The following is a 22,202-nucleotide window of genomic DNA, read 5'->3' as shown; positions in this document are numbered from 1 at the left end:
ACTTTGCTGGCTTTTTAAGACGGAGGAAAGGATCATGAGTCAGAGAAGTAGACGGACACTAGACAGTTGAAAATGCAAGAGAACAAACCCTCCAGAAGCCTCCAGGAAGGAATTCAGCCCTGCTGCCACCTTCATCTCAGCCCAGTGAGACCCGTGTCAGACCTCTGACCTCTAGAACTGTAAAACAGTAAATTTGTGTTGATTTAAGCTGTTAATGTTTGGGGTGATTTGTTATGGCAGTGATAGAAAACTAATATAGTTAAGTATTTTGAGACCATTTGATCCCTTAGGGAAGTGATTGCTAAGCAATCCCATTCCCCCCCCCCCCAAAATAACTAAGATGACATTTATAAAACTGATAAAACTAGTGCTACTTGGTTTAAATGATGATGGACTCGAACCCCTGTCAGGTAGGATTTCTTCTCATTTTTGCAGTTTCCTGGAGAGATCTCTGAATTTTTGGAGCTGCTGCTTTTCTTTAATGATAAAAGTGTTATATTGGGCATGTGAATCAGAATGGTATACAGGATGGTATTAAAGTTGGGAGAACCACAAGTATGAAAACTAAATTGTAGTTAGTTACAGTACTCTAGCTAATACTGATAAGGATAGTGACGGAAAAGGATTTTCAATAAAGAGGAATATGAGTAATTGAATACAGTAGCTAGTGTGAGAGGTAGGCTATATAGAAGGTTTTGGGTTTGGACATAATTTGAAGTGATGGCAAGAACCCCTTCCCCTGTGAAATTAATCTAGAAACTTAATAAATGCACTGGGAAATTCTGCTAAAGAGGAGGAGGATTTTGAATCATCAGAGGAGGGGAAAGAGAACCTACATACCTGTCCTAAAGTCCTTGAGGCTATTATGTTGGAGAAAGGCAGGGACAAAATTAACAGCCATGACATTACTTTTCTGCCATGTAAGAAGCTGGGATCCTTGTCAGTTTGCTATGTGAGTCTTTCCAGTTGGGAAACAAGAGTCTTATACTTGAAGTTGTACATATGCTTTGTTCTTAGTAGGAAAGTGCATTCACTGTGCATTCCCTGTGCGTTCCCTATAAATGCACATAAATGAATTTTCTACCTTAGGCACCAGCTGTAAAATATGTTTAGAGAAATTACAGTAAGGTAATGAGATAAGAGAAGTTACTACAGGTTACTATTTTGGAAAGTATTTTTGTTCCTCCAAAACAAGTATGCCTTCCAACCCATCATACCTTAAAATAAAACAAATACCATAAAGAAACATACGACTGTTAGGCCACTAAAGCGTCTGCCTTCAGCTTGGGTCGTGATCCCAGGGTTCTGGGATTGGGTCCTGCTTGGGGCTCCCTGCTCAGCAGGGAGCCTGCTTCTCCCTCTCCAGCTCCCCCTTGCTTGTGCACGTGCTTGCACTCTCTCTGTCAAATAAAAATCCTAACAAAAACAAAAAACCAAAAAAACCCCCAAAACAACATAAGGCTGTTTTTCTGGCAATTACCTTTCTTCTTTGGGGCCCATTGCATTGGATTTGTAGTACAGTAGCAAGCTAAGTGGCTTGCTTAGTGTCATTTACTATGGAGTTCTTTTTTTGCTGAATTATTTTTTGCTGAATGAGTGATACAATAAATTTGTTAAATTTTTTAATGCCTGCTTATATCTTTAGTTTTCCTTCTCTGTTTCTCCAACTCTGGGACTGCTTTTTTTCCAAGAAATAAATATATATTTAGATTTTATTTATTTATTTGTCAGAGAGAGCAGAAGGAGGGAGAGCTGTAGGCAGAGCAGGCAGAGGGAGAAGCAGGCTTCCTGCTGAGCAAGGAGCCAGATGTGGGACTTGATCTCAGGATGCTGGGATCATGACCTCAGCCGAAGGCAAATGCTTAACCAACTGAGCCACCCAGGTGTCCTTCAAGAAATATTTTGTGATGCTCTTTTCTTTGATTTTGAAATGCCACCAAGAAGAAAAAGTAACCTTTATAATTGCTTATATCCCTGGCATTTGTTTCAAGAATTTGGGTTTTCTCTTAACCTGCTCTTTTGTAGTCTGCTTCTATTTTTAGTTTGCCTACCATGCATACATGAAATTTAATGAGTTTTTCAGTGGTTTTATTTTGTCCTTTTTCAGGTGTGCTAATAATCATTGAAGTCTATAGAGGGGAAACAGGGGCACCAGAAAGATCATGTGCTTCTCTCTTTTTTATAAAGAATTTTATTTATTTATTTGACAGAGAGAGGGAGATCACAAGCAGGCAGAGAGACAGGCAGAGGGGGGAAGCAGGATCTCCTCTGAGCAGAGAGCCCGATGCAGGGCTCCATCCCAGGACCCCGAAACCGTGACCTGAGCCGAAGGCAGAGGCTCAACCTACTGAGCCACCCAGGTGCCCCGATCATGTGCTTCTCTTAAGCTCATGTTTAAGCTGACTCCCAGTGGATGAGGCCACTAAGTCATCCTCCTCTCTGAAAGTTTGACAGTGATGGATTCCTAGCAGGGAATTTAAGATGGCAGAATGGGCAGCTGCTACCATCGGTACTCCAAAGTCACTTGGTTATCTAATGTTCCTCTCTGATCAGGATGGACAGCTCTCAGCACAGAAAAGCTGGTGACAACATTTTGCCATGAAACTAAGATAAAACACACTCAAATACTTAGCAGTTAAAAAAAATCTGTTTTCAAGACATAGCAGTTTAAATCAAATCCAAAGGATTGTGGATGTTTTGGCTGGCAGCATGTCAGGATCTGTTGTTTTCACAGTTCATTTTTTTGCCTGTGTGCTTATTCTTCATTCCCGCACTGACCTGAGTGTCATCTTAATGATTGTCAGCACTGTATCAGTCTAGTTCAAATGGAAGGAAAAACAACACAGGGTAATATGAACAGGGAAAGTTTAATGTAAAAAAAATGTTACCAATAACAGGATTGGCTAGTAAGTAAACAGAGTTTTAAAGAATATGGGAATAGGGCGCCTGGGTAGCTCAGTCTGTTAAGCATCCCAGTCTTGATTTCAGCTCAGGTCATGATTTCAGGATTGTGAGCTCGAGCTCCGAGTTGGGGTCTGCATTCAGTGTGGACTTTCTTTGAGATTCTCTGTCTCCTTCTACTTCTCTCCCCCCACTCCATGCTTTCCCTCTTTCAAAATAAAATCTTTTTGAAAAATACAGAATATGGAAAAAGATATAAGGATTAGGTTCTACCCCTAAGGACCAAGATTAAGCACCTAAGGAAGAACCCCACCCAGTGTTGAGATCTGGACCTTTTTGAGAGGATGTGTGGCTCACTGGATGGCAAGGAAGTTGCTATGGTGCCTCCTTAATGGAATTGCCAGACATCTGCTTTCTGGTACCAGGGAAAGATGTTCACAAAGAGGTGTTTTACCAAAGGTTGTCTTCCGCACACAATTCAAGGGAGAGCGCTGGGGGAAGCTGATGGCTATTGTGCACTGTGGGAGTGTATTGGTGGAGAATGCTTAAGGACTGCAGGAGCCTGCCAAGCAGTGCACCAGACCTAGAAGCAAAGCTCTTTTCTCATGCAGTGTCTCTCTGGCACCATCTGCTCATGCTGTGGCTGAATGTTACCCATCAGTAGGAATTGATACAGGAAGTAGAATTTTTTTCTGTGTTTTAATTGAATAAATTTAACATATGACACAGCATAAATTTAATGTGTACAATGTTACTTTGTTACATTCCTATCTTATAATGCTTCTGTAGCAATATTTATCATATTACATAATTACAGTACAATATTGTCTGGATTTATTATATTGTGCCTTAGACCTCTATGACTTACTGCTTTTTGCAAGCTTGTGTTCTGAAACACTGTCAGTCTTACCACCCCACTCCTCATCCCCTGGTAACCATCATTTACTCTCTGGAAGTCGAATATTTTTAATTTGTACTTAATTTCTCTTTGACAGAATCAGGGCAATGAACGCTGCTCTTAAAACCTGTCTCCATTGCTCTTGCTCCGTTTGCCATTCTCAACCTTTCTCCCAGCTAAAATGATGGTAGACTCCTTTTGACTTAATGGCCACTTGATATTTTTATGTTTTGTTTCCAGTCAGCTAATCTTTACTATTTTTTGCTGGCCTCTTGTATTCTCTTAAGTATCAAAATGGAGTCCTAGTCCCTGGACCAAATATTTGAGCACTGCTTCTTTCTTTTTACTACACTGTCTCGAAAATTAGCAGCTCTGTCTACACTTTTAGTAAGGACTCTACACTTCTTCCGTGTCTTATTTTAACAATGTGAGGGTTTTGTTTTAAAAGCAGTAGGCGAGCACATGTTATTTTAGAAAAGTTGTCACTTTTTGAGCTTTAATTTTATGATATATTGAAAAGAAACTCAACCAAGGCTCTGGAGCCTTGAATTCTGTTAGTATGACCTTGAACAAGTAGTTTTGCCCCGGGATTACGGGGTCAATTTGATAATTTTAGAGGTTTTCTTCTTTACAGTTTATTATTTTTCTTGACTTTTCCACAAATATCCAGGTTGTGTATTTTATTTGGGTTTATATGCACAGAAAATTATATGGATTATGCCTTTGGTCTCATGGATTATAGACTAAAATTTAAAGTTCTAGAATGAAATATCAAATGTCAGCAATATATAAGTATCCTCCACTTTCTGATACATAGCATTGGGCCACTTGGCATTTCTGAAAGACCTGCATTAGACCTGTTTTCATTAACTGAAAGAAATCTGTAGAGGATTTTCCATTTTAGGAAAAGAGCCATTACCATACTAATGTAGGTCTGTCTTAAAGCTGCATCTGAACACAGGGGGAATACTTTCTGCTTTATGCCAGTTTGGCTTAGGAAAGTTTTCATAGGAACACTCTACTTTTGGATAGCCTGGGACATCTGTACTTTGTTTCTGACTCATTTTACTCTATTCATTTTATTGCAACCGTCATAGTACTTCACCTATAAAGAATTAAGATGCCAGAAAAGCTCTTGGAACCTATGCTAGTTAGATCTGTACCTCACAGGAATTTAGAAAATGTTGCTTTCAGGTTGACTTTCTGAACACATTTTTAAGATCTCTTGGACATTTTGCCAACCTTTGTGTAACTCTTTATACTTATAGTATTTACAAAAGTGATCCTCATAGGGGTCAGCAAATTATGGTCCATGAGCCAAACCTGGCTCACTGCCTGTTTTTGAATAGTCTGCAAACCAAGAATAGTGTTTGTATTTTTAAATGGTTGGAAAAAAATTTAAAAGGATTATATGAAAATTATATATAATTGAAATTTCAGTGTTCATGAATAAATAAATTTGGAACATAGCCATACTTCACTTACATGTTGTTTGTGGCTGTTTTTGCTCTTACAGGCACAGAATTCAGTAATTGTTAACAGAAACTAAGGCCTGCAAACTCTAATGTATTTACTCTTTGGTCTTTTATGGAAAATCTTTCCTGTAGCATTAGTGACACTGAAGATTAAATGTAGTGGTAGAAAAAGATTGGACAAACTACTTGTAAGATGTGATTGTGGAATAAAATTAGAATACAGAGGTTGGGCAGTGGGTGGAGATAGGTCCTTGGAGTTTAAGGCATTGTGATGGTTGTTACCTTTGGGGCTTGAATAGTTGTCAGAGATGCCCAGGATGCTTGTGAGACCTGGGAGCAGAGAAGACTGCAGCAGAGATGCCAGAGTCTCTGCTACTGATGAGAGGGGTGGGTTCCTAAGTGTCTTCAGAATGGAGAATGGGGAGATTACTATTAATAGCTAGGAAAATGTAAGTAAAAATGCAAAACATATTTTCCTACATACCTTTTCAAGAAGAGTTTGAGTTTTTTTTGGAAACATTGTCTCTCTTTTAGGCATTCATAAACAAGGAAAAGTATGTATATGTGTTTTCTATAGCTTTGTATTTTGTTTTGCACACGTGTGTGTGTATGTGTGTATACACATACAGTTTTCCAGATTAAGTAATGAGTTCAGACTAATTCTAATTCTATCCAGCATCACAAGACATGTCCCCAAGGTCTTTCCTCATTTATCCATGCTTTGGTTTCCCTCAGAAACACCATATAGCTATTGAGATCTTAATGAAAACTGGCACCTAAAATCCAAATTATTTTATATATATAATATATATTATTATTAGATACAGATTTGTAAACACTGAACAAATGTTTCTTGAAGTGGGAACATGTTCTTTTGTGAGAGGGTGAAGTAGGTCTGTATTGATAGAAACAGGTAACACCTATTGAGTACTTGGTATGTGACCAGGGACTATAGGCAGTTTACATACATTATCTCAGTTACTTCTCCTGTGAATCCTGTGAGACAGTTACTAGTATTAAAATTAACATAGCTAGAATTTATAGAATTAGGGTTCCAATATAGAATCCACACTGTATTATATGATCTTTGAATTACAATTTTTACTTATATTGAAATACATTCTATTAGAGTATAACTCAGTGAATCTAATTTGATATGAAATCATTATTTGACATACTAGTATTCAGTCTATAAATAATCATTCTAAGGTTAGCAAATGAATAAAGTAAAATTGTTATATTCCTATTGCTATAAACCCTATTGAATTCAGATCAGAATTTTACATTGCTTAATGTTGTAACTCACCATTATAACCTGTGTGGATTCAGTCTAGATATATTTAATACATTGTTATATAATTATTATCTAGATATTGATAATAATTCATAAAATTTTCTATGAAGAACATTAATAGCTTCAAGTAAAAAAAAATTATTTAGTTGACTTATTGTTTTCTATAATAGTTTAAATTTGGCTTTTTTTTTTTCCCTTACAGTCTCCCAAAAGCTGTTAGAGTCAGGTTTTAGTAATATTGCTTACTATCTGTAATTAAATATTGAAATTAATAAATTATTTTTAAAAGAAGCATTTTGCTCAGTTTTATGAAATCTAAAAGGAGTATTAGGTCTTTTTGGCCTCATATGTCCTCATGTTTGAAGAGATTTTCTCATATCTAGATTATTATAAAATGATTTATAAATCTGGGGTTTCTTTCGAACTTGGGTGATCTTGGACAAGGCAGCTGCTGGGGCTCATTTCTTTATCCGTGAAATGAAGTGAGCTCTTCTGCTATTCTTACCTCCTAAGAAAGCTGTTTAATTTGAATTTAGCTTCTGGGAGTATGATCTCTGAATCCTCCATGCTTATCATAGTTTCTGAGGCAAAAGTAGGTGATCAGCTTTTGTTAACTAAATGAGGAAATCATCAAATGGAAGTCTTTTTGTGCAAAACTTAGAATCTCCAAATGTAAGGCAATCAAATTGCTTTGAGTAGCTTTTTGTTGAGAGAGCGTTTAGTATTTTATGTGTACTGTTAATAAACATACCTCTACTCAGTTATGAGGACATAGTTTGACCATAGTCTGATATGAAACAATTCCTTACATTATGAAAAATCTCAGTTCTGTGAATTTATTGTAGTCAATTTGAAAGTAAGTTTTAAACATTTTTTTTAAAAACACACACCATTTAAGAGACTTAATTTCCATGAACAAAGACTGTCTACTGAATTGAACTGAACTGAAGCCATTTTTTGCTTTCTATCCTCAATGTCCCTGGGTCTTATAACTTGCTGGACCAGTGGTGAAGAACTTCTTAAATGAAGCCTGGAGGGAAGTATGGGGCCATAGTTTAACAAGCTTTCACAGCATTTTGGTTGTTTAGTTTGCATGGTGTTCTCCAGATGAGTTTTATTGATAATAAAGAACTGTTGATGACAGATTAATCATTTGAAATTAAGGTATGCTTCCCAGTAATTACTGTAGAGCCTATAGAATTATGGTGATGATCTTAATACAGTTTTATTTTAAAGATTTTACTTATTGAGAGAGCGAGAGAGAGCAAGAGAGAGCATGAGCAGTGGGAAGGGGAAGAGGGAGAAGCAGGCTCCCTGCCGAGCAGGGAGCTGGACATGGGGCTCAGTTCCAGCCAGGACCCACTCCGGGATTATGAACTGAGCTGAAGGCAGACGCTTAACTGACTGAGCCACCCAGGCATCCCTGATTACAGTTTATTTTAAAGAACTTCTTAAACTTTCTCCGGGTCGTGAGTAAAAATAGGAAGAGAGTTACCTGTCCCAATAAATGAGTGAAGGTATTAGTATCAAATGTGGTATGTGTGTATTTGTCAAAAGATCTTAGACCTATATTTCTGGTTGCTGTATTTTCTTATTTCTGATAATGTGAATATTAGTGGTAGTGGATGCCATCAGATCTGTGAATGAGACTGGAGTATCTTTGTATTATATGGGAAATCTAGAACAAACAATTTGTTCTTTCTCAGTCAGTGTTCTTCATTTGCACAGTGCTGGTAATACCACCTATCCTTTGTAAATACCTTGGGGTAGTTAATGAAATTATATGAGTTGCTATTCAAGCACTGAAAAGAATGACATATAACTACATATTTTATTTTATATAGCTTTCACTGTCCATAGAAAGATTATTGTGGACTTTGGAAAGATGCCATTTTTATGAGGTCAAAAAACTTGATAGTTAATTTACATTCTTTGTTTTTGTATAGCAAATATACTTAGACATTTTTAAAGTCTTTACAGGTCTCATTGAGAAGATTTGATTTAGTGACAGTAACTTCCAGGTGAAAAAACCAAAGCCAGGAAAGATAACAGTTTGCTCAAAATCATAAAGTATGAGGCCAGTCTTTGTATGTCACAGTATGATAATATATAGAAAGAATGTCTTTGGTGTGAGCTCATATTTGGTTTGTGATATGCTAGTGGAATGGAACAGATACAGACCATCCGATCTCCCAAACTATGAAATTTTGCCTTGGAATATTGTTTTATTTTTTTATTTGAATATTGTTCTTTGTGAACTCAGAATTTTTCAAATAAAAAATAAGCCCAACTTAAAAAGCCTGACCCAAGAGGAGCCAAAAATGTGTATGTTTTTCTCTCATGCTTTCTTATTGATCTCATTACTTCCTAAGAACATAGCCACTAATGGATTAAAACCAGAAAGCTCAGTTGTCATTTCAGTGTTCTGCTTCAGACTTTCCTGAGTTACAGGAGGTAAACAGTTTTTTTTTTTTTTTTTTTTTTTAATTTTTGAAATTTATTTATTTGACAGAGAGAGAAAGATCACAAGTAGTCAGAGAGGCAGGCAGAGAGAGAGGGGGGAAGCAGGCTCCCTGCTGAGCAGAGAGCCCGATGAGGGGCTCCATCCCAGCACCTTGAGATCATGACCTTGAGCCGAAGGCAGAGGCTTAACCCACTGAGCCACCCAGGCGCCCCAACAGCTCTTCTTTTTGAAAGGTTTTCTAGGCTATGGCTTCTACTGGGAATTTTTTTAAGTGTGAAGGATGGTTATTAGAGCACTTCTTATGTTTCTTGAAAAATTGAAGATGGTAAGCAATAATCCTAAAAATTTGAGGCAGTTATTCTCTGACGATTTTGTTAGCTCAAAGATGGGACTTTGCGTATTGAGGGCATTTGTAGTATATGGGTGTGATTGTGTTTAGAAATATGAATACATGCTTGATTGTGTAGTGATACAGGTTTGAAGAGGTATGTTAAGATGTTTTAAGTGAAAGGAATGGAGGTACAATGGAGTGAAACATTGGAGATACATGAAATCCTTTAACTTTCAAAAGATAAAATTTCAGCTCAAGTTGCCTCATCTTGTGCTTTAAAAATGTTTTATATTCCTCTGTCCTTTTATATGCTATACCTTGAACTCCCATAGAGCTCTCCCCTACTGTGTCTCCATCTTGTTTGAGTTTATGCTGATCTTCACTGCACCAGGCAAAGAGAATAGGAAAATTAAAAGAATAAGGGGGAAGGTGGAGAGAAGGAAAAGGCACAGGAAGCAAGACTAGAGTAGAATTGAGAATATGACTGAAAAGTCTACATCTTAAATGTAGGCATCTTAAAACTTGCTGAATGTTAAAATATAGAACCTACTTGCTTCCAACAGAACTTACTTCTGTTACTTGAAACAATTTGTAGTAGTGAATTGAAGGGTTAGGGAGCAGATGTTTTAATTATCTTGAGACAGTAGTGTATCTGCTGTCTGATCGGATGAAGATTCCTGAGTTCAAGGGACAATAAAAGAAAATTGTACTTTCACTTTGCTGTAGCTGTTAGATATGTTAAAATTTGAAAGGATGTCCTGAAGTAGATAGAAAGCTAGAAGTTATTCCTACAGCGTTTTATGTTTAAATGCTTGCTAACACCTTTACAGGTGTGATGAAAATTTTACGTATTTTATCTTCATTTTATTTTATCTTTATTATTGAGTTTACAGTTTGGATGGAAAACATTTCAAACCAAAGAAAACAACATAAGACAGGTAATTTTTGCTAATGTATATAACAAATGCTCCATTAGAGAAAATAAGCACAGGTAGAAGTTAGATTGTAAGCTACCAAAGAGAGAAGTTCAGTACCTGACTGCTGCCTGAGCCCATGTAAGTGAGTACAGAGGGCCCCTGGTCCTTGTGGCAGAGTTTGTGGCCCGGAGCATGACGGAAGGCTCTGCATTGTTTTTTGTTCTGTTTTGTTTTGCTTTTACACTAACATCTCTCAGTCAGCTTATGTGTGAATGGGTATGTTTTTCCTTTTGCTTCTGTATACGCTGTTCCTTGGCCTTTTTTTTTTTTTTTTTTTCCCTGACACGTCTCACTTTAGGATTTACATTTTATTCTGTAGTTCTGTCTTAAGGAAGTCACGACGTGATCACTAGATTTCAGAACTGACACTTTTTTGTTTTCCCTGTCTGGTCTTTGGGGTTTACAAATGAACGTTTCAAATGTCTCTTTTTTGTCCTAGATGTGAAAGAAAGTGAATTAATTATTGGACATGTGTATGTTAGAAGCTTTATGTCCCATGCACTATTTATGGTTTACAAATTTATGATGTAGTTATTATTTTCCCCATTTTATAGACAAGGACCCTGAAGATCACAGGTTAAATAATTTGCCTGAGGCTGCAGTCAGTACCTGACGTCAGCTGCTTTATTTCCACCATTCCATTCTTCTTTTGGAACCAAGAATACTGAAAGGGAGGAAAAAGAGGAAATGAGAGTTTGAGAGAGAGGGAGAGAGATCTGAATCTTTTCAGGCAAGGGCACGAAAACTCTGCTTTCGAATTATGGGGCAGGAGCCTCTTCGTAAATTGTTCTGCTTCAGGAGGATTTTATGGCTTGCCAAACTGGGTTTGAGTTGTGGCTCAGCTGTTCACGAGCTCTGAGCTTGTCTTGTGTTCTCTGCAGACTTTGGCCTCCTCATTAGTAAAATGAAGTTAGTGCCCCTTCATAGAGTTTTGGTGAAGAAATAGAGCTCAGGGCCTCTATGCAGTACAGGCCACTAGAAATAAAGAGGCACAATGAGTGGTGAACTTTAATGTTGGAAGAAAAAATTTTCCTTCTAGTTTAGGTTCTGTGGCTGGTCTGATAATCAAATTAACATAAAACAGATTAACAGGAGAAAAATTTAATTGCACAAATTGCATATATGTGATAACCCCACAAAGACAGGGAAACCCAGGGGTAAGCTGGGCAGACATTTGAGGCTTACATGCCATCAGGAGCTAAGAAGTAGAAGAGGGGCCTGGGATGTCACAGGGGAGGAGGAGGTGATTCACAGGATGTGAAGAAGAACAGAAGTTTAGTAATTAGATGTTTGCCTTGCTATACGGATAGGTCATTCAGATTAAAAGAAAAAAAAAAGTTGTATCTTGGTAATAGCTCTTTCTCTGGACCAGGGTCCTTAACTAAATTCTTTTAGGTAGTTTAAAGGGAGGTAAAAGTTTTTCTTTAGTCTGCTGGGTCTTGATTGTTTTCAGCTCAAAATGGTCCACATGTCAAAGTAGCACATTTTGGGGAGACTTGTTCTGAACCCCTTCATTAGCCTTTTCTTTCTTTTCATTTTTCTATATGTCTCATCATACCTGTTTGCATCATTGAGAAAATTTTTTCTCCTGTGTAGCTGTTGGCACACTCAAAGTAGCCTTCGTACATGACTCCCATGACAAGATCTTTGAGAGCATGGGGAGGAAAGATCCTTTGTTCATGCCCTCAAATAGTGTATTCCTCCTTTGGATCACCAGTCTCCTTTACTTCAAAGCTGGGTGAGCTTTGTCCTCACCTTTGCGGAGAAAGGAGCAGCAAGCTGCAGTTGGCTGCTTGCCACTGGTTGCTAGGAGGGAAAAAAAGTGAGTCAGCATTCATTCTATTCTCTGACTCTGTGACATCTGCCTGCCATCTGTTTGCTTCCCGCCTCCTTTGACTTGTCTTTAACCTTCCATAAAACATCCTTAAGCTGCCTGAAAGACACCCATAATATTGAACTAGGCCTTCAGTAGATCTTCCCCTAAACCAAATACATTAAAACTACATATCTTATTTTGAAAGACTAGAAACAACTTTTGGAACACCTTGCAAATCATTTCAGGAGAGCTTATGTGAATGTATGAACCCCAGACACTTGTACTAGAAAGAAAATGCCAAGGAATGAAATTATGTTCTGTGAGTAAATTTGATAACTTCTTCTCAAACAGACATAACTGCATAAGCTGTTCTTTTATTTTCTGATGCTTCTCTTTTTTGCCTTTGCCTTTTCTTCTTTTCCTTAGATTCCATATTTTGCTTTTATTATTTAATGCAGGACTTGAACACTCCTAATTTTTTTTTTTCTTTTCCATGTTAGAGAAAATGGCAGGAATGAGGCACCAAAAAAATGTGACCGAAGTAACAGATGTTGAGGCATGAACAGACATTTCTGGATAACTAAAACTGAGCTGTACTCAAATACGGATTTGATGCCAAAATAGCAGGGAAATTAGAGCTCTGGGGAACCTTAGGAATCATAGAATTTAGCCTCTTCATGTCACAGGTGAGGAAATGATGTTCTGGAGAGCTGCCCAGAGCCATACAGAAAAGTTATCAGTGGGACCAAGGCTAGACCTTGGTCTCTTGACTTGTATTTGGCACTTTTCCATGACTGAGATGGAATTATCTCAGAATTAACAAATTGCAAATGCTTCCATGACTTAATGCTATGGTGGTTTTTTAATAGTATTTGCTTTACTCGTAAAAATGAAGTATATTTCAAGTTAGGGGATTATTATGGAATTATAACAATATTTATTACAGATTTTTAACTTGCAAACTCCTCACATGTACATTAATTATAATCCAAAATTCATGGTCCAGCAGTCAGGGGACTGATTACATTTTGGTGCCTCCTTGTGGTGGGATATCGCACTTTTGGATTTTGGAAGAATTTTTGATGGCATGAAATTCTTTAAGACACATTACACAAAAGTTTGAAATATATACCATATAATACTAATATTGTGTTAAAAAGGAAGTGGATAGGTGCTTAGAAAGTAAATATTAACAGTGGCTCTTTGAATATTCAGGTTATGAGTAATTTTTATTGATTTCAAATTTTCTACGAATGCACATACTATTATAATTGAATTGGTTAGTGTTATGAAAATGTAATTTAATTTATAATAGTTCATTTTCCACCCACTATCAGGAATATGTATATGATAAAATGACTTATCTTTGAAACTCTGTAGTATAAATTATTATATTAGTATCTCTTTTTTTGTTCTTCGATTTTTCTACTGTAGCCTATTGGTTAAATATATTTTTATTCCTTAGGAAATTATATTCTCTTCTCTTTTAACTTATTCTGGTTAAAAAAAATACATACACACATTTATGTATCCCTCTTTATTTTCAGTTTTACTTGTCAGTTTTGTTCAAATAATGCATTTACACAATTTGTAGTGCTGCAAGTGGGTGGGTGCATCGCCTCTTGTCTCCTTGTCTTTTTCTGCTTGTTTTGAACACCTCTACTCCCTTCTGCCTCTGTACTTACCACATCTTCATATTTAGGAAAATCTTCTCATCCTTTTGTCTCCACCCCCATGTCTGGGCTGGTGTTCCATAACACCTCTGTATAACTCTACCACGGTCTGCCCATCCCATTTTGTAGTTTTTCAGGCCATCTCTTCTCCAGGGGTGGTCCGAGGACCCTCATGTTTCCTTAAGGTTCTTTCAAGGGCCTGACAAGTCCAGTACTGAGTTTTTCTATAGCATCAAGAAAACACCCACTAATCTTTTGCAAAACAATAGGACTAGTGGGAAAAATAGCCTTGGAACATACTACTGAAAACATATGCATCTGTGTAACCAGTTTACCAACAAAAACAAAAAACAAAAAAATATAATTTTTAGCATAGCTAAATCTACTGGGATTTGCATGTAAGCATCATAGTCAGTCAGTCATTCATAGTCTTAAACCCTAAGGTTCGTCTTCCTCTGAAATTTAGGTTCTAGAAGATAATTTGCTTATGGATATTGTTTTATTTGCATATGTATATTTTTATCAAAATTTAAAAATCTGAATCTGGGTGTAGCCTCAATTAATCTGTTGCTTTTACCTAGAGACAGTGTCTTAACATTTTTTTGGTCTGCATTCACAGCTTCCTTAGACCACTTGAATTGCCTTAGAGGTGGACACTCTCTATTTTCAGCTTTTTACTGAAAGTTTTCTTAAGTTGCTAAGGTATCTTTTTAATATGTGTAAGCTTGTACCTTCCTGTCACTTCCAAACATGAACAGGGAAACCACCACAACTTCATTATCTGCACATTGTTACCTTATGTAACTTATGTAACCTAAATGTATGAATTAACAATTTGTGTTAAAGAAACATGATGCATTGTAAGTGATTGCACATCTTATTCCATAAAACCTTTCCTGACCGCCTCCCTCCTGGATACCTTACAGCTTTGTGTTTAGATTTATTCATCTTTCCTATCAAAATAGGGAAAGGAGTCTGGGAAATCTGGCTTCAAATTTTTGTGGTGCTCCTTGTTAACAAGGTGTGATGTGTGTCCCAAATTTCCTTCTTTTTTTTTTTTTTTAAGATTTTATTTATTTATTTATTTGTTTGACACAGATCACAAGTAGGCAGAGAGGCAGGCAGAGAGAGAGTGGAGGAAGCAGGCTCCCTGCTGAGCAGAGAGCCTGATGCAGGGCTCCATCCCAGGACCCTGAGATCATGACCTGAGCTGAAGGCAGGGGCTTTAACCCACTGAGCCTCCCAGGTGCCCCATGTTTCCCAAATTTCCGAGTACTTGGTCTCTGTGTGTTGCAGTAGATCAGAAACACAAATTACACTGCGCTTTCTACAATGCAAATGTAATTCTCCCTTTCTTGTTAGTACCTGTGGCTAACTTCTTTGCATCTAATAGATGTTCTTTAATTAGATTTAACTCATGGGTCTGTAGGAACTCAGGATCTTTCTGAAGTTGGATGTGAAACTTTGCATTCATTCTTTTTTTTTTTTTTTAATTAGAGAAAGGGGCCCAGAAATACCAGATTCTCAAAAGGGTCCAGGCTTTAAAAAACAAACAAACAAAAAAACTGGTCTGCTGGATAAATGTCTTACGGTGCTGGAAGGTACTCAACTACATGTAGTTTCTTAGAAGTTTTATCTGCTTTCTTGCTTTAATACCAGCCATATCCTCAGCCTTTAATTCCCTTAGTCCTTTAATTGCATTACACAATCCATGCCTTTTTAAGAAAGCTTTCCTGGATCCCTGGATCCAGTTTCCCCTGGGCACCTTTAGCCACAGTCACATGCATTGTAGTGCCCTAGTCCTTTACACATTATTTCTATTTGAAAGTGGTCATAGGAGTGCCTTCCTCATAGGCTTATTGTAGCTTTTAAAGAGATAATATACAAAAAACACTTAGTACAGTGTTCACCAGCAAATGGTCGTAGTTCTTGTTGGTTTGAGTCTTCCTCTTTGCCTTTCTCACCAGGAGTGTGCGCTTTTGTGCAGTAAAGTCAACGTTTGTTTATTTTGCTGTGATAATTTTGGACAGATTAGAGTTCAGAAGGACCTGAGAAGGATTAGGTTGCTTTGTGGAATAATTTTTCAGACTAGTAAAATACAGCATTTCCAGGAGAGCCATTAAATGTCTGCATAGTCAGAATTAGGCTTATAAAGTCCTGAGGTAAGTGCAACATTGGAGACTCAACCGAAGCTGCCTCCTAGTCTAATGTAGCAGTTTTTCTTTCATTTTGGGAGGGCATTCGATCTGATTACCGGGTAAAAAAGTTAACCTATGCTTAGAGGCCATGTTAGTAAAAACAAAACAAAACAAAAAAAAACCCACACCAACTTTAACCCACTGAGCCATCCAGGTGCCCCCCGCACACCAACTTTAAATGCTAGAATTGTGCTCAGAGAGTTGAGATGCTTGGGCTATAAAAGGATGTCCAAACTAAGACCTGTTGAAGGAAGAGTGGATTGATGTCTCCAGTTGTACTACATGCCACGAAGTACACTCGTTGAGGAGAATGGTGCTATGAAACCATGTATTTTTTTCAGTTACTTCTTTTTTGGGGTGTGGGGGGCATTGGAGCCAGCCATGTTTGTATAAGTGAGTTTGAATAATTTAAATAGGAGTGTGACATGAGTTCACAATATTTCCTCCACTCAGAAAGTTTAAGGAGATAATTTGAAAATACGGAAGAGGACAGAGGCAGGCAGTGGGGACAGGGACAGGACCTGGTGAGGCACCTGCCCCAGTACTGCTCAGGCAGGTTGGTACCAGAGGTGTGAGGACCCTGACGAAGCTCGAAGCATCAGTTTCTTTTCTTCTCTAAGGTCAGGAGTGAGTTTACAGCCTTGCCATAGTCTGGCCATCATAACTCTTACTTTTTGCTCTAAGCATTTCATTTTTCACTTCCCTTCTCCTGATGTATTAATTCACAAATTGTTATATGAATTTATTAACTGTAATTGAATAAAGATTAAATTGTGTTCATTATGATGTATTGAAATTTAGTTTATCAGGTTGCACTGTGTTCATTTAAAGATGCTGAATTTGACTTTAAAGAAGTTTATTGTATTTGTATGTGTAACATATGTTCTGGTGCGTGTACCATTAAAGTTGTTAATAAAATTTGTGGTCTCCTTATTTATCACCACAGGGTTTACAAAATAAAACAATCTCAATATGTCTCTACTTGTGTGTGGGTGTGTACATTTTAAACATATGGATCTGTTGTGTTTTTTTTATATTTTGTATTCTGTGGGTAATATGTTACTTTGTGTTAACATTTTGAATTTATTTGGTGCGTTTAAGATGTTTAGCATTTAGGTGTTAGTGGATTTTTAAGTTTAGGAATTTTAAATCAATCAGGTAATTTATGCGTATTGAACTAGACTCATGGTACTCCAAAGGCCACCTGGCTTAATTAATGCTTAAGAGCATGATTTCTGAAGTCTGAAAGACCTGGGACTGTATCCCAGCACTGTCACTTTCTAGAGCAGCTCTGTTCAGTGTGACAGCTACTGGCCACATGTAGCTATTAAGCACTTGAAGTGTGGCTAGTGTGCCCAACTGAATTTTAAATTGCATTTAATTTTAATTTTGGTCTAGGTAGCCACGCCTAATGGCTATCATATTGGGCCTGATGGTATGAAGTGAACTGAAACCTTATGTGTCCCAGATTTCCCATCTGTACAGATGAGATCAAACTTAAGCTACCTTTTGTGGTTGTTAAAGAATAAATAAACTAATATATTTAAAGAACTTAAAACTATGCCTAAAACAGAATATGTCCTTGAAAAATGATAGTTACGATGACTATTACGTATTTAATAAACTGGAATTACTTTCCTGTGAGCATTAATTTAAACCTGTTTATTTTTATTCTTCCCTTTCAGGATTAATTTATTTTTGGAAATCAAGTGCAATATTAAAGGGAAAACAAACCACACTACCTTATTGGAAGCCATTTCTGCTAATTTTATTACATTTTAAAATTTATGATTTGATTTGAATACTATCATGGGAGGAGCAGTGAGTGCTGGGGAAGATAATGATGACTTAATTGATAACTTAAAAGAAGCTCAGTATATCCGCACTGAAAGAGTGGAGCAAGCCTTCAGAGCGATTGACCGCGGAGATTACTATTTGGAAGGCTACCGAGACAACGCTTACAAAGACTTAGCCTGGAAGCATGGGAACATACACTTGTCGGCTCCTTGCATTTATTCTGAAGTTATGGAAGCATTGAAACTTCAACCAGGATTGTCTTTTCTTAACCTGGGAAGTGGAACCGGATATTTAAGTACAATGGTGGGCTTAATTTTAGGTAATTTTTATTTTTGTAAAATTTTATTTTAAAAAATAAGCTGAGTTTGTATTACTGTTTATGATTTATAGGGTTTGTAAATTTGTATATCTTTGAATGTATGTACTCCAGGTAGTTCTCTTCCTTAAGAAACACAAGGCAGTAGTGATCTTTTTTTATTATTTGCTCTGATGTTGAAAGTTAGCTTGTGCTAAATAATCCTAGACTTAAGAAACCGTTGGGATTGTTCTTTCAATCATTGTCTGTACTTAAAATTGAACAGCTGGTAGACAGGAAAGTCAGGGGTATCATGTAATCTGTTTCAGGTAAAGCGTTGTGACTGACTGCTGGCTTAGAGGGTTCATTAGTCACCAGTGTCCCATTTTAAAGGGAACGGAGCCAGGTTTTTGGTAGCAGTGCAGGAGTTTGTGGGATATAGAGTATATGGCACTGATGAGGCAAAACAAGGGATTGGGAGAAAAACAGAAGAGAAGTATGTCAGTAAACTTTTAGCATACTTACTGTCTGTTCTGTCAGGCATTATTCCTGGTGTAGTTATATAGCAGTGAACTAAAGGTACAACGATCTCTGCCTTTGAGAAACTTACTGGATGCTTACTATGAGGGTGAGGCATTGTTTAAACCACTTTTACATAGAGTAACTCACTTAATGTTCCTAATAATCCTGTGACGTATATACTGTTACGGTTCCTGTGTATATGGGTGAGTAAACTAGGCTCAGAGAGGTTAACTAACTTGCCTCAAGTCTCATAGCTAGGAAGTGACACCTGCGAAATACAGAATGTGGGTTGAAGAGGCATGGATAGAGGAAAACATGTGCCAAGACCGTAGGATGTTGGTGGAGGATGAACAACCATTATTTTTACTAAGCCTCTTGGTATTTACTGAGTGCTACTTTGTGACAGGCCTTAAGGTAGAGCACTATCAAGGCCCATAACGTAGACTCTTATCCTTGAGTTCACAGACTGGCAAGAGGAGAGAGACAAGAAAAATCAGCCATTTTCATCCAGTATGGTATGTGCCATAGTTGAGGCATATGCCTGAGTTCTAGGGATGAGACTGTGGTTTAAAATTCACTCTGCAGTGATAGAGAATCATTGAAGGATTTTGAATAGAGAAATGAGTATACTCTAGTTGGGTGACTCTCTGTCCCAGGGTACTGGGTCCCAGTTTATCCCTCTTGTCCTAGCATCAGTATTTATAATGTCCTTTTCTTTCCCAACGTGTCCCAGTTTTGACAGTAAATTATATAGTCACATGAAATGACTTCTAAAGCATTTTCAGGCCTGAAATTCTCCTTTCTTACACACTTACTGTAGCTCCTTACGTTCTTTTCTAGTTACAGAACCTGCAGTCTATTTCATAAAAACAACTGAGTCAGTTCCTCTTACGTAATACAACCTAATACATAATACAGTCTATTTGATGTCACTACTAAGTTTCTGATTCATAATGATATGCTCAAAAAGTAGTGAAGTATTAATTTTTACCATGAAAGAAATTAAGCACCTTACATTTAAATTTGGTATTCCTGCCTTTCCTGAGGCAGGAGTTTCTCTGCAGTTTGGGAACCCCACATACCTAATTAACTTTTGAAAAGAATCTCAGGGTTTGAGACTGTCTCCAAATTGAAGGAACTTAGTTGAGGGAGTAGGGAGAGTCTTTAAGAAATGGGAGTTGCCATTTTGCAAGTGCATTTCTTGACCAGCTCTGGCACCTTTAGGCTGGAGTCCAGGCTTCCTAGCCTCAGAGCACCTGTTAGCCTGTCTTCTACCTCTCTAGCCCTACCAGCTGGCTCAGGCTGAGGGAGGTTAGTCTTATCCAAAGGCCTGCAGGGAGGAGGGGGTTCATAATTAGCAACCTTGCTAGCTGTGAGATTGCCCCCCTTAAACTCTACTCCTCAGTCTCAGTCTCCAAGAGATTCCTGTGGCCAGATGCAGTTATAGGCTTACCTCACTTCTTTATTGTATCTTAAATGAGAAACAGATCCTTGCGTAAGTGATCGTAATGCAGTTGATATTTTCCTTCTGTTACAAGGCTCCAGGGAGTCATGGTCTTTGGTTACATGTATGACTATGGTTATTGGACATTGTTCCAGGGTTTATCTGTGTGTGACCTTGCAGTCAAGACCAAGATAAAGTTCCTTTCTTTTTGATTGGGAATGGTCATTTGGTGAGAAAGATAAAACACTTCAAAGGAGATGGAAAGGCAGAAAGAATAGTCTGTAAAACAGTGATTATGGCTAATAAATTTTGGATCTAGCTTCTGAGGAAGCTTAATCTTGTTAACCCAGAGTACCCTTTTTTGGTTTGCTTTGTGAGTGTTTTAAGTCAAGGAGGTAGATGCAAAGAAAGGTGCTTAGATGCTCCCTACAATTTTCTGAGTATGGTGAATCAGATTTGGCCTCATTGCTTTACAGTGACCTTAGTAACAGAAGTTCTGTCCTTATTAAGTAACTGTAATATCATGGCTCTAAGCCATTTTTCTCTCCTAGTCACAAGATGGGGATGACAGGTGCTTACCATAGGCAGGGATTCTTATTTGAGGACATGCTGATCATGATCTGGAAGAATTGTGGCTAAGGCAGGGAGAGCAGGGTGTCTGTGGTTTGGTAATGCAGACAGAAATGCTCCCTGAGGAATTTCCACTGCGTTTCCAGAAACACACCTGGAGGGGATGGACTGCAGTCTTGAGAGAGCTTTTGTTCAGTGAGAGGAAGTTAGGCTTATCTTAACCTCAGGAAGTAGCTTGTGATTAAAGTATACTCGAAGCAGTTATTCATAAGTGGAATTTATTTTTGCTCCAGACCTGGAGAATGGATTGCTCTGACTCCCAGTGTACCTCATTTAGACAACTTGCTTAGTTTCACATTGAAGATAAGTTCTTGTTCTACTTGCTTCACCTTAAGACTCTTCTATAACTCACAAAGAATCAAGCACTTACTTAACTCTCCTCTCAGTACTACTGTCTTTCCATACCTAGGGAGTCCTGTTGAAAAAACAGGGTCCAAGAGAAGAAGGCTCCCAAGTCCTCTGCTTCCCAGACTTGAGTTATGAAACTCATCAGGTTTATGAAGGCAAATTGGTCTGATTATCTTTCTGATTCAAGTAGGGATGGTTCTCCATTCTGATCCTTTTTGCTTAGAGATTCACTCCCATTTTCTAAACTTATGAGAGTTCATCCAGCTTAATGACTTCCTTAGTCTCTTAACTAGTTCTTGAGTTAATAGAAGTGATTGGGAAACTGCCAGAATCATTCCAATACTATGTTTGCCACTACCTCAGCACTACATTAGTTTCTAAAGTTAAAACAGTTGGCAAACTTACATGCTTAACAGGCAACTCACTGCCAGCATTATATTGTCCAATGCTGCTATATTGTCCAAAAGGCTGCTTAAACTACCTGTTGCCATCATGTTTGGTCTCTAGTCTCTCATGGGTCTGACGTTATGTTTGGTCTCTATACTCCTTTTTTTTTTTTTTTTTAATTTTTATTTATTTATTTATTTATTTATTTGACAGAGATCACAAATAGGCAGAGAGGCAGACAGTGGGGCAGGGGTGGGGGGAAGCAGGCTCCCTGCTGAGCAGAGAGCCTGATGCGGGGCTCCATCCCAGGACCCTGGGATCATGACCTGAGCCGAAGGCAGAGGCTTTAACCCACTGAGCCACCCAGTTGCCCCTGGTCTCTATACTCTTTATCTCATTACTAGAAGACATTAAATGGTCCTTTATCAGCTGCCCTTAGATTGCCTTTGACTTGAGATATTCATGTTTTAACTCTCATTTTAGCCCCCCTTCTCCCTTTAATGAGATACAACTTAACATAAAGTTTGCCCATTTTAAGGGTACAATTTAGTTAGTTTTCGTAACTTTGCAGAGTTATGTGAACATGACCATAATTCTGTTTGAGAATATTTCCATCACCCCCAAAAGATCCCCCATGCTTGGTTGAATCCACTCCCTGTCCCCACCCTAACCCCTGGCAACCACTTAGCTATATGTTCTGTTTCTATAAATTTGTCTTCTCTGTACATTTATATAAATAGGATTATATGAAA

At 37.8% G+C, this 22,202-nt stretch overlaps 1 protein-coding gene across 2 annotated transcripts in view; it reads left to right on the top strand.

The window, feature by feature from the left end:
* Nucleotides 1–22,202, top strand: part of PCMTD1 (protein-L-isoaspartate (D-aspartate) O-methyltransferase domain containing 1) — a 61,934-nt gene that overhangs the window by 8,754 nt on the left and 30,978 nt on the right. Inside the window, exon 2 of one of the 2 annotated variants that reach the window (XM_032841177.1) lies at nucleotides 17,713–18,143. The exons of the other annotated variant lie outside the window; for it this stretch is intronic. Coding sequence (XP_032697068.1) covers nucleotides 17,837–18,143 — 307 coding nt within the window. The 5' untranslated portion in view covers nucleotides 17,713–17,836. The remainder of the gene's footprint in view (nucleotides 1–17,712; nucleotides 18,144–22,202) is intronic. 2 annotated transcript variants of the gene reach the window in all.

Source organism: Lontra canadensis, unplaced genomic scaffold (assembly GCF_010015895.1).
Source record: "Lontra canadensis isolate GAN:19392208 unplaced genomic scaffold, GSC_riverotter_1.0 scaffold121, whole genome shotgun sequence".
Lineage (NCBI taxonomy): Eukaryota > Metazoa > Chordata > Mammalia > Carnivora > Mustelidae > Lontra > Lontra canadensis.
The sequence above is the reverse complement of the archived record's forward strand: the minus strand, read 5'-3'. Positions and strand labels throughout refer to the sequence as shown.